Raw genomic sequence first — 12,143 nt, forward strand, 5'->3', positions numbered from 1 at the left:
GCTGTAGGACATCCTCATCGGTTTTCCCAAGCCAGCCAGCAAATGCCGCACTTTCTTGCTCTTTATTAGCAAGGACATCTACACCTACATCAATTTTGTATGAATCAGGTCTGGACCACAGCCTTTAGACAAGCAGCCAGTACAGCCTTACTCCAGCTGCCACCGACTGGTGTCCGTGTTCATCGTCATAACAGCTGTGTGTTAAAATACCTGTGCTTTGTTCGGGTTTCTTTGTTGTCTGTACCAAAACCAGCTCCCTGCCCTCCTGCTCGCTCCTGCCTTCCTTATGTTCACACCTCGGGGCTGGCTGGCGGCTCCACAGAAGGGCCTGGTGCGGTGGATGGTTTTCTTTTTTAGTTTATAAACCACGGTGGGCACACAGGGCTTTGGTGAACGCTGCAGGTAATCACAGCTCCTTTCCAGTGGTGCTGGCTGGATTTTGGAGCTGGTGGGTAGCGAGCCTGCAGTGCAGACTCACCCTTTGTGCCACACCGAGGTCACCCACCAGCGAGGACCAGGACGGAGGCACAGGTCTCTGCTGGCCACCGTGGCACCAAAGCTGACTGACCTTGGCCAGGGCAGCTGTAACACCGCTCTCCTCTGTGGGCTCTGCTCGTAGAAAAGCTCGGAGCCCCACGGCAGCGGGTGGAGGCATTCGCTGGGCTTCTTTCCTCTCCCAGAGCAGTTTCAGGAGGCTCGTAGCATTCACTCTCTGTGCGCCCGCAGGCAATGGGTGGCCGTGGCAGGAGGGTGCTGGGGTGCTCGGGAGCACGGGGAGGGGGATGCCCCGCCAGCAGCTCACGGGAGGGGAGGTGGGACACGGCAGGGGCGGGGGAACACGGCCGTGCCCCGGGGCTGGGTCCCTGCGCTATAAAAGCGACTCCAGCAACCGTGTTGGGGAAGAGCAGCAGCCCCGACCTCTGCTCCTGCCTCCCGCAGCCTCACACAGCTGCCAGGCCCCAAGGATGAAGGTCCAGGCGCTGACAGCTCTGCCCCTGCTGCTGGCACAGCTCTCCTTGGCCCCAGCACAGGCTGAGGCATGGGGAGGGAGCCTGGAGAGACAGCACAGAGGCTGGGGGCCCCCAGAAGCCCCCCTCCCAGCTGGATCTGGTGGGGACACCCTGCTCGGACAGGGCGTGGAGGGCAGCCACCCCCTGGCTGGAGCAGGGGAGGTGCTGGCTGAGCCCCCCCAAGCCCCCAGGGCCCCCAGCGAGGCCAGGGGCAGCGGGCAGCAGGGCCCCCCCAGCCAGCTCCGCAGGCGCCCGCCGCAGCCCTCCCGCAGCAGGAGCCTGGGGCTGAGCCTCCACCTGAAGGGCCACGGCAAGTTCAACGCCGACACGGTAAGTGCCTCTCCGGCGCGAGGAGCATTAACGGGGTTGAGCCCTTCCCCAGGCTGTCGGCTTTGGGATGAAGACCAAAGCGGGCACGGCCTCCACCTCCCTGCCTCCCCTGCAGCACTCCTGCCACGGCATCCAGCGCCGGCCCTGCCAGAAGCCCTCGGACTGCGGCGGCTGCCTGGGGCTGTACACCTGCAAGCTGCCCGCGGGCACCTGCGGCCTGAAGGCCGTCTCCTGGCAGAGAGGTAGGAGGCAGCGTGCCCGTGGCACCTTGCACAGGCTCTGCAGGGCCCTGAGGCTGCAGCCAGCCCCGCTGCTCTCCGGGGTTTGTCTTCGCAGGTGGGTTCCTGCGCAGCATCCAGAGCGCCGGGCGGCACGCCGGCACCCTGCTCCCCGAGCCACGCGGCTCGAAGTGAAGCTGGAGAGGCCGTCCTGCAGCTGAGACCGACGTTTCCTGCCTGCATTTCCTTTTAAATCCTTAATTATACAGCTGTAAATGTTTCTGTCGCTGTGCTTTTCATGCTGTTTGGTTTTTAACACCCCTGGATGCCGTACGCTGGGTAGGTGTGAGCCCCACTCTCCTTAGAGCTGCTAACAAAATACTGAGTAGCTGCAGAGCAGCCCCCAAAAGGCACAAACATGGCTGTTTTACGACTCGATTTATTCTGGGCTGCTAGGATATTGCAGGTAAAGCTGCCGGTGTTTGAGCCTCGTCACACAAATTTGAGTCCAAGCAGCCTGCTTGCATCGGGCACCATGGGAAGCCTCCCAGCTCCCTGCTGTGGTGCCCGTGGAGCAGGGCAAAGTCCCACGGTACTGAAACATTGCGTGGGAAGGGGCACGCGGAGCTCCTGGGCCTAGTGATGGGACCACATCTGCTTCGAGAGGCCTGAACTGAGCCAAAAGCTCAGCTTATCTTACTGCTGCGTGGAGCTTTACGGGCACCCCGGCAGGCATGGGTGCTCTTCAGCTTTGCAAAACCCCATTTTGCTCTCATTAAAAGAAAAAAAACATCTTTTAAAAAGAGAACAGGGACACAGCAGGTGACCAACCTCACACCACACCGCGGGTTCCCTTGCTGGCACTGCACACGCTGCTGATTTTCTCTGCTCGGTGCTCTGGCCTCCTCCACTGTGCATCAGGCTCACGTGCTGCTTGCCCTCCACCTCCTGCTGCAGAGCACCTGCCCCACTTCCTAACACTGCTGGAGATGTCACCAGCAGCAGGCAGCGCCTCAGCTGATGGCAGCAAGACGCAGAGGTGGGAGAGGAGAACCTGTGTGACCTGAAGGGGGTCTCCAGAGCGAGACCCCAAGGGTGAGCTCCCCTTTGGGCTCCTTCTGCAAGCAGCCTGGGCCAGGGGACAAGGCCACCGCTCGGGGTGCGGGCTCAGCCGCCTGATGTCTCCTCCAGCCCACGCTCCGTGCCAGGCAGGCAGCTGGGCAGAGGCAGCTCTCCCCCCAAAGACACCCCAGGGGCTGCACGCCTTTTACACCACTGGTTTTTAATTACATTGCGTAAGGAAAGGCCTCTCCTCGCCAGGACCCCCTGGCGCAGCCGGCCCGGTGGCTGGCTGGACGATCGAGTCCTCAGTAGGTTTAGTGGTTCCCCCTCAGCCCTTCCGCTTGCTCCGAAGCTCCTCCTGGTCAGCCCACATCAGCCCTGCGGTCCTCAGAGTCCTCGCTTTGCAGAGACCCACGGCCACACTCCTCTGTTCCTCCCCTCCTCGGTGCCGGAGCTCTGCCAGCTCAGCCTCGCGGAGTCCCACTGCGGCCTCCTGCAGCACCAGGCGGAGAGGAGGCAGGGCAAGAGGCATCGGTTAATATTCGTCCTAACCCCGATATAAATAGAAAAAAAATACAACAGAACCAAAAATTTGACTAGCTAAGAGATCCGATCCGCTGGGATGTCTGCAACGTGCTAGCGCAGAGTTCAGAGAGTGCTTGGTCCAGTGCATGGTACTGTGGATATCCAGAGACCTGTCCCAGCAGCCCCGCAGCCATCGGATCCTCCCGTGGCACCGCACGTCTGCGCGCGCATCCCGGCCGCGGTCAGCTCGCCCGAGGCTGCTGGCCCCCAGGAACAGGCGGGACGGGGGCGTTGGTACGTCTGATCGGGTGCTGAACGGTAAGGCCATTCTCTCCTGCGGAGCGAGGACGTGCTTCGCGCTTACTTTTTGTGGAGGAATTTCATTTTGCTACCTGCAGAGAAGGAGAAAGGAGAATGGGCTTCCCGCACTGACAGGCGTCCCTCTGTTATCTCCTCAGACCCATCTGTGTCCTTTGGGAGGCACGGCTCGTGGCCCAAACTTTGCTTCCCCGCGAGCCTCCAGATAAGAGGCAGACGGGGAGGCAGAGCCAACACGGTGCCAGAGCAGGGTTACGTGGCCAGGCACCACTCAAGGCTAGCACGCTGCTCTGCAGGAAGCCCCACTCAGTCACTAGCTGAGTCCTGCCACCCTTCAGCAGCTTCTCTGCTGCCAAATCTCGAGGCAACGAGAAAGCTTTTTCTGACCAGCCGGTGGTTTTGCCGGTCCCTTACCTAGTCCCTTCAGGAACCTATTGACTCCACTCTGCTCCCCACTGGGAAGTGTTTCCAGGTACTCCTGAGCCCGTACCTCAAACAGACCTGCAGGAAGAAAGAGGTCAACAACCCTTATTTTGCTTCCCTATAAATAAAAGTTAGAATGTGCATCTGCCAACATGCTGTTACAGCCTACCAATGAACTTGCACATGAGAGGGGAACCACCCAACCTCCTCCACCTGCTGAGCCCAGATCTGGGACAGGAGCTTTGGTCCGTGTCTGCAGGGTTCCCAGCAAATGAGCCCTGCTACCACCTCCTCCCCACCACTGCAGGGCTGGCTGATCTTTTGTGCCTCACACAAGGAGACGAAACCTCTGCTCACTCTGCTACAAACATGGCAGAGTGCAGAAGGTGAGATCATCTGTGGAGCTGTCATGCTCCACATTTTACCACACCGCAAGAACTCTTTTACTCAGCCACGTGTTTAAGTGCCCGTTGCTCTTTAGTGCTTTGGAGGAAACTGCTATGCTAGCACTGAGCAGCAGCACGGATGAGAAACTTTAGCCATCAGTAGAGTCCTAGGGACAGTGGGGTAAGCCACATAAAAAACCCTATTCTCCAGCAGCTGGTTCCTCTGCATGATGCAAACACTACGTCTCAGCACCCTCCTGTGAGGGGAAGACAAGGAAACAGAGACAAAAAATTGCTGAGCAACTTCCTGAAGGCCGCACAAGGCTGTCAGAAGATTCAAACCATTGGCCTGCACCAGTGCTTCCCTGCCACCTCCCTTGCAATGTCTCTGCACAGGCACTGAGCCTCCTGCTGGAGGCCACGCTGCTGGAGAAGGAGCTGGTGGCATCTCCCGTCTCCTGGGAGCAACAGCAGGGCTTCCAGGACTGCAGAGCCCCTCACCTCTGACCCCCTGCTTCCGCAGCTCCCGCTCCTGGATGAAGCCCCCGAACATCTGCGTCTCCATGAAGACCTCCAGGAAGCGGCGGAGGCTCTTGGAGGAGACGGCCTTGCGGAAGGCCTCGCGCTGCAGCGTCCGCTCCTCGCGCTCAGCGGGGGTCAGGAAGAGGGAGTAGTGGCCCACGATCTCCACGAAGAAACGGACAAAGGCCTCGGACACCACCTCGTTCAGCGGGCTGGTCTCTGAGGAGAAGACAAAGAGGCAGCAGTGAGGACAGCGCTGTAAGGGCGTGCTAGGAAAAAACGTGTTCTCCTTTACACATCTGTACACATGGGGCCGTACCACTCCTGGGTACAAACTATGCTTTTTTTTTTTTTCTTTTTCCAAGGCAAAGGACTGGGCTGCTGCTACTTTGAAAGTCACCCAGCTTTGTCTTGGCTCCTCTGCAACCAGGCTATGCCCACACTGCCCCCCAGGAGCTGTCAGAGCCCAGCCACTTGCCGCTGCTGCCCCTGGGACTAGCTGGGTGTCCATTAGAGGAGCCTGCATCCTTCACGCCATCAAGAGCAGGGAGCCTGCGTAAACTCACCAGAAAGGATTACAGTTGTTCCCTGGAGCCATAAGGGAAGGAAGGACAAAGCCGTGAAGGGGATAAGTAATGTTTCTCTTCACACAAAGAGAAATGGTTGTCACTGCAATGGAATATTTAATAAAGCTTCAAGGACAATTCTGACCTAACTCTAATTTCTGTGGTGCTTAATTCAATATGAACCTAGTTCTCCTCTAAGAAGGGACAGGAGGCAAAAGGGGCAGGAGGAGACACAGTTTTAAGCTGAGCAGCACTGCGCTTTACCCTGCTTGCCATTCACGGCGCCCTCCTCCTTGTCACTCGCCAGCTCGTTCCTCTGCTCCAAGATGTGCTCTAGGGCGGCCTGCAGCTTCCTGGGCAGGATGGAGTCCTCATCTTCCATCTGCAAAACACAGCCAGCCACCTCCTCAGCGCCCAGGACCGCAGTTCAGATCCTATCCAGCCCCTGACACGGCAGGGGGAGCACTAGGAAGGAGCGGTGGGGAGAGGGAGAGGGAAAGAAAACTCCTGACACACTTGGCACTTTCCCAGCACCTCCCAGCCAGGGCTGTCAAGAAGCATGAGAGGAAAGAGAAAGGCGGGGGGGGGGGGTCTCCCTTCCCAAATGCTGCCCTATTCTGGGAGAATTTCAGGTGTCTGAGCCCAGCGGCTACCTGGCAGGGCTCGCATTTGGCCACCCGGTCTGTGTGTGAGCGCTCCCACCGCCACAAACAGGGCTGAGGCGAACAATGCTGGCTCGCAGCCAGGCAGGCGCCACCGCTCACGTTCTGGAGGCTCCACCACAGCCGGGAACTGCCTGCGAGCGTGTGGGAGCCCTCAGCAGCCCAGGCTGAGATGACACAACGCAGCTTGGGCCTCCAGAGGAGCGGCGTGAGGCGCAGCGTTTGGCCCCGCTGCCTGCTAACAGGATGCAAACGCTGGCGAGCCAGAAATGTGTTAAATGTGCTCCTCGCCCACAGCACCCCAGGCACAGGACAGAGCCACGCAGCCACCTGCAAAAGTAGCTTCTAGGCCAGGAGCATGTTCTTTCATCTGGCCTCTCCCCTTAAATACCTGGCTCCTCCCCTTCGTGACAGAGGGAAGCAAAAAATCAGCAGACAATCTTGTCTGCACAGCTAGACTGGAGTGAAGCAAGAAATCACAACCTCCTAGGCCAGGCAGCAGGGCAAAGAAATCATCGAGACCCCTGCTCAGGGCAGGGTGTGTGAGAGGAGAGCCACAGCTGCTCCCCATGACTGCTCAGCTGAGGCTTTTCAGCTCTGCCCTCAGTCTTACAGGGTACCCCGAAGGGGTACTCAGTGTTGAAGTACTCAATGCTGTGTCTCCCCCTCATTAAAAAAAGAGAGAAAGGGGACAGCAGGCGCAGGGTAGGGAACAGTTCTGCTCACCTGCCTCAGAAACCGGTTATTCACCAGGTCAACGACGAGGACCTGAGAGCGAGAGAGCAAGATGAAAAGGGTTATTTCCACCATCGGGGTTTATCCTGGTCCACAGCCGCTCTGGAGGAAGCGCTGGAGGCCTGGCCCTGCTCCTCCCAACCACCGCGGCAGCTGGAGAAGGCCCCCGCGTGAGCCAAGAGCGGAGCCTTGTTGCGGCTTTCTCACGACTTCGCCACAAACCACAGAGCAGCCTGGACAAGCAGAGGCTGTTTTCCTGGCCCAGCCTGCCGTTCCTTGCTGCCTCAGCTCTGCCAGTTCTGGCATCCCAAAGTCACTCCTGCAGACTCTGCACTCAGCCCCGAGGCAACATCACCCAGGGACCAAGAGAAACTTGAGGAAAATCAGCTCCCAGCAGCAGCAGCCCTGCTGTGGGGGATCCCAGCTCCCTGTTCCCAGGCTCTGGAGAAGGCAGAGCCCAAAACTCTGCCACGATGGGCCCTGAGGGTCTTTCTTCTGGCTACAGGAGCCAGAGCACGAGCTCTCAGTCTCTTCACACCCCCAGCCACCACGCGGCGGCTGGCAGCTTTCTGTGGTGACACCCAGCCTTGCCTTACAGCAGCAGGGGCAAATGTGGCTCTCGGTAGCAGCCTTCCTAGGGCAGAAGTCAGCTCAGCCTGCTGGAAGAAACGCTGTGAAGGGCATGGCTCACCTCCTCCACCGGGAGCTCCTTCAGGCGGGGCAGGGAGCTGGAGAGCAGGCCGATGAGGAAGGGGGTGGGCGAGCACACGATGTCGATCATGGACGGCGGCAGCACGGGGATGTAGGTGTGCTGCCAGGTGAAGGGGTACAGGAGGGCCACCGTGGCGTGGCAGCACTTGGAGAGCGTGCTGGAAGATAAACCAAGGGAAATCTCTTCCAGTTGTTCCATCACCGAGCTCTGTTCCTAAATTTCTGCCCCTGTTCTTCCCACGGGAAAGCCCCAGGTTTCACAGAATCACAGAATTTCTAGGTTGGAAGAGACCTCAAGATCATCGAGTCCAACCTCTGACCTAACGCTAGCAGTCCCCACTAAACCATATCCCTAAGCTCTACATCTAAACGTCTTTTGAAGACTTCCAGGGATGGTGACTCCACCACTTCCCTGGGCAGCCTGTTCCAATGTCTAACAACCCTTTCGGTAAAGAACAGGGCCTGTACTGTGCAGGAGAGCCACGGAAAGCTCTTAGAGCATCCTTCTCCCTTCCCTGCATTCACTCCTGCTGCTGCTCCCCAGCTGCGCCTGCCCTCACCACCCAGCCCTTGCTGAAAGCTGCCCAGCACGGCTGCCTACACCCCACACGTGCAAGGTAGGTGATGAATCAGAGAGAAACAGAACGAATGTAATGAGATAAGAAACCACAGAGCTAGTAATAAATGGTAACTTTTACAAAAAAAAAAAACCACACACAAAAAAAAAAACCAACAAAAACCACACCATAAACCCGAACCCAACTCCCACAGAAGAAGTGTGGGACCAACATCAGAGCAAATTTCTTCACTTGTAACTTTCATTTAGTAGATGTACCTTCCTGGAAGTGCAGCCCAAGCTAATGACATCCTTTAAAAACTGCCTTCTTCCAGGTGGCTCCACTCGCACACCCACAAATTTCAGGCCATGCTAGCAGGTGCAAAAGCAGGGCTTTTTCCTCCTCCATTACTGGCGAGCATGTTTTCCACTCGTCAGTCTTGAAAGCTGCAGGAACTCCCCCTGCTTTCCCCACCTAGCACCGTGGCACTGTTGCCACCACTGGAGGTTCCTCCTAAAGGTGAGGAACCGACTTAATAGATGGCACACAAAAGCCAACGGAGGGGTCTTTGTGGCTCCAGACAGCTCCATGGAAGAGCAGCAAGCTGCTGAAGGAGGTGGTTATTTATGGCAGGGTGAGATGTTAGGGCTTGCTGTCTCCCAGTGTACTTATGGTGCCTTGCTCTCCCCCAGCCCTGCTCTCAAGTCGCAGTGAGTACACACGGTATGTGAGAGCTTAGGTGGGAGGAAAGATGGCTGAGGTCCAGTTAGTGGAAGTCAGAGAGCTGTTTAAGTCTCAAATTATATGCTCCATGCCGTGGGAAGCAAAAACAGATAGCTTCCCCTTCTACCTTTCCATCTGTGAATGCCTCCTCACCTCCAGGAAAAATCCTACTGATCTCTGCTCTGAAACACTTCCCCCCATGGAAGGAATTTCTGGAGAGTAAGGCTGTTGGGGCTGAGGTCTGTGAGCCTCCCTTGAAGGCAGAGCAGTTTTCAGAGAGGGACACAGATGATGTATTGTTGAAGCATCTCTTCTGCGTGTGATTCTGCCTGATGTCCCCTGCAGACAGCCTCAGGAGTTGCAGCTTGCAGTGATGTAAGAGCTCTGTCCTGAATCAGACAAGGTTACTGAGCCATGCAAGGGAATCCAGTCTGATGAACTCCTTCCGTGCCACCCGTGTAACTGTGTGCTCTGCAGCCAGCAGCAGCAGCGGACACTGAGCTTCAGGGCTCTTACACCAAAAGGGCAAGTGATGCCTTTGGCCAGCTACAGCCAGCGTCCCTACTGAAAATCCTGAAATCCCAGGACATATGCACTACAGCCACCACGCTGACTGCTATCATATGAATTAACACTGCCCCAGGGTGCTGTGTTTGGCTTGCTGTGCTCCAGGTGCCACCAGAAATTAAGAGGTCTACCCATGTGCTTGCAGGGTGTTGCAGGGAGTGCCATGCACTAATATCAGGCCACAAGTTCACTGTGAGTTGTTCATATGGGAGGCAGACACTGTTTTTAAGACTTTTGATTTCAACAGCAAATCCTTAAAATACTTTTAAGTCTCTAAAGCACGCTTTCAAGATCCTGAGCACATCCTCATGGGTTCACTCAGCCTCCTGAAGAGAGATCATGGCTGAGCTGTACACCTGATGCTCGAGACAATGACTCCTATAGTACGGGGGCTAAAAAGCACCAAAGCACACAAAGAACCACGTCATGTTCTCTCCCTAAAGGGCTGATTTGGGTATTGGCTGATGTACAGACCTCCCTGGCTGGGCACTCCCTTGATCAGACGGAAGATAGCGTACCTATTTGTTTGCTTAAACAATAGCCTTTCCCCCACACAGCACCCTACACAAAGCATGTTTGCAAAAGCAAACGCAGCTGCTGCTTTTGGTAGCACCTTGCACAGAGGTGGTCAACGCAGAATCCGAACAAACCAGCTGCAGCTAGGTAGAAACTCTTCTTCTTGGGGAAAACCTGCTCCAAGACTAGCTTGACTTGCTCTAACAGACACTGACAATTTGCAACAGCTTCAGAGGAAGGATGCTGGGTGCTCAGTTTGGTTATTTTCTTCCCAGGCTTCAGACTGACTGCAGGTTCTCCAGCTGTCTGCTTCGAAGGCGAGAGCGTATGCTAAAAAACCCACCAGACTGAATCTTTCTTTGGCTTTGGGATACTTGAAAGATTTCTGAAAAATATTATTGAATCAAGCAGCCTTCTGGAGCTTACTGCCAGTAAGCCCTTTGTTCCCTGCACCCACCAAAATGCTAAAAATACGTTAAATTGCAAAATGCCAGCATGGCTTGATTGCCACTTTTTTTTTTTTTTTTAATAAGCTCTGCTACAGCAGGATTTATTTTACAAACACCTTTGGGTTTCTGACACTGCCTAACATCTGGATTTACTTATGTTGCATCACGGATTTGGTTTACAGCATTTAACAGGCGCGGGGAGCTTCCAGGCTCTGCACTGTGACATGGCACCCCCTGCCTGGATGCTGCCAGGCTCCACCAGTGGAGAGAGGCGGGCTGGTGCACGTGAAGAAGCAAGCATTAAGGGCATCTGAAGAAACCGTGCTATTAGTTGATGTACATACCTCCTCCTTGGGTTTCTTCTCCCCAACCACAACACGAAACCAAGAAACCTGTGAGGCTGAATGCACAGGCACAGCTCAGGCCGCTTCTGCGGCGCACAGAAAGGGCTGCTCTTAGTGATTAATTATCTTCTCCTGGGATGACCACATTGGAAGTGTCTACTCTCCTTCAGATCTGCCTTTGATAACAATGAGCACTCTGTGCTGTTGACACAGCTGTGGTTTCTGGCGGGGCAGACGCAATTGCTCGAGTCGGTCAGCCCCACAACAGGCTTTTGAGGAGAGCTGGAAAAATGGTGCCTTGATTTTAAGCCTGTGTACATCTCCCAGTTTAAAAAGCCCTCTGAATCGGACACGTCTCACTTGGGCCAGCAAAAGCTGCCCGGCACTAGGCACCCAGGGAAATCGGGACGGTTTTATTTGGAAGATGCCTTCTAAAACATTGGCCTTGGATGCCTCGAGCTGCGTGCCAGGTGGTTTCAGTGAGAAACGAACGGAGCTGCAGCGCCTTCCCTGTGCCACTGCCTCCACTGCCCCAGGACTAATTCACAGTCTGGGAGTGAGTTAAGGTGGGGAAGACTGCAGAGACCTACACAGTTTTCACCAAGTCATCCTCCTGGCTCGCGAGGGAACGTATACTCCAGTTCCCATAGCGACAGAGAGAAACCAACAGCTAATAAACCCAATTCTTTCCTTTTCCGCTGCCAAGCTTTGGATTGACGGGTCTTTAAAAAACACTCAGTGTTCATTCTAAAGATGGAAAAGACAGTATTTCACTTGCTGTACACTTGTTAGATGCATTTTTTTTTTTGGCTCAGCTTGAAAACATTTCACAGTTCACACAGCACTTGGCAAAAGAACTTTCATCTTTCTTTCCCAGGGCCTGACTTTACAGCAATGAAGAGACAAAAATAAATGGCATACATCATTGTCTCCATCACTTGCACCCATACGTACCTTACACATGTGCACAGATAGTTAGTGATACTGCCTGCACGAAGAACTGCAAATGACATTTATCATGCATCTTTCATCGTGTCACCTGCCCTCTCCCCACTAATCCACCTCGGCTGGATGATTTCTAGCATTCCAAACCTCTGAGTAGTTTAGCACAGCTGCTTTTATCGTTTTTTCCTTCTCTTAAGCTACTGCCAAAAAATGTTTCTTTTCTTTCCCCCGAAACCAGCATTTTCACCCTCGAAGTCAATACCATTTAGTATTCATTGAGTTCAGCGTGTTCCTGTCCCAGGAAAAGCACCGTTTGGACAGAAGGCCTTGTACCTACAATACCATCGGCATCCAGAACATGGAATCTCTACCAACACATACAAGAGGTTGTAGACCTCTCGTCTATAAAAGGCTCACCAATCCAGTGCACTCAAGTCATTGGACTGGATTAAAAATAAAAGTTTACTTCATTTTGAGGGTTATTTCCTTCGTTTTCTGTTTTTCATGCCTTTGCAGTCCTTTGGGGTCGTTTTGAAGTTTTTTCTCTACAACAAGGAGAACCAGAGAAAATTCA

The 12,143-nt window shown here is 55.0% G+C and overlaps 1 protein-coding gene across 2 annotated transcripts in view; it reads right to left on the reverse strand.

Moving 5' to 3' along the window:
* Positions 1-2,823: 2,823 nt before the first annotated feature.
* Positions 2,824-12,143, reverse strand: part of DENND2A (DENN domain containing 2A) — a 51,885-nt gene continuing 42,565 nt past the window's right edge. For both annotated transcript variants that reach the window (XM_032189319.1, XM_032189329.1), the window contains exons 15-20: positions 7,449-7,626; positions 6,749-6,790; positions 5,625-5,742; positions 4,774-5,013; positions 3,878-3,964; positions 2,824-3,537 (exon numbers count right to left, since the gene is read on the reverse strand). In XM_032189319.1, the coding sequence (XP_032045210.1) occupies positions 3,506-3,537; positions 3,878-3,964; positions 4,774-5,013; positions 5,625-5,742; positions 6,749-6,790; positions 7,449-7,626 (697 nt within the window). In that variant the 3' untranslated portion in view covers positions 2,824-3,505. The remainder of the gene's footprint in view (positions 3,538-3,877; positions 3,965-4,773; positions 5,014-5,624; positions 5,743-6,748; positions 6,791-7,448; positions 7,627-12,143) is intronic.

This window comes from Aythya fuligula, chromosome 1, assembly GCF_009819795.1.
Source record: "Aythya fuligula isolate bAytFul2 chromosome 1, bAytFul2.pri, whole genome shotgun sequence".
NCBI lineage: Eukaryota > Metazoa > Chordata > Aves > Anseriformes > Anatidae > Aythya > Aythya fuligula.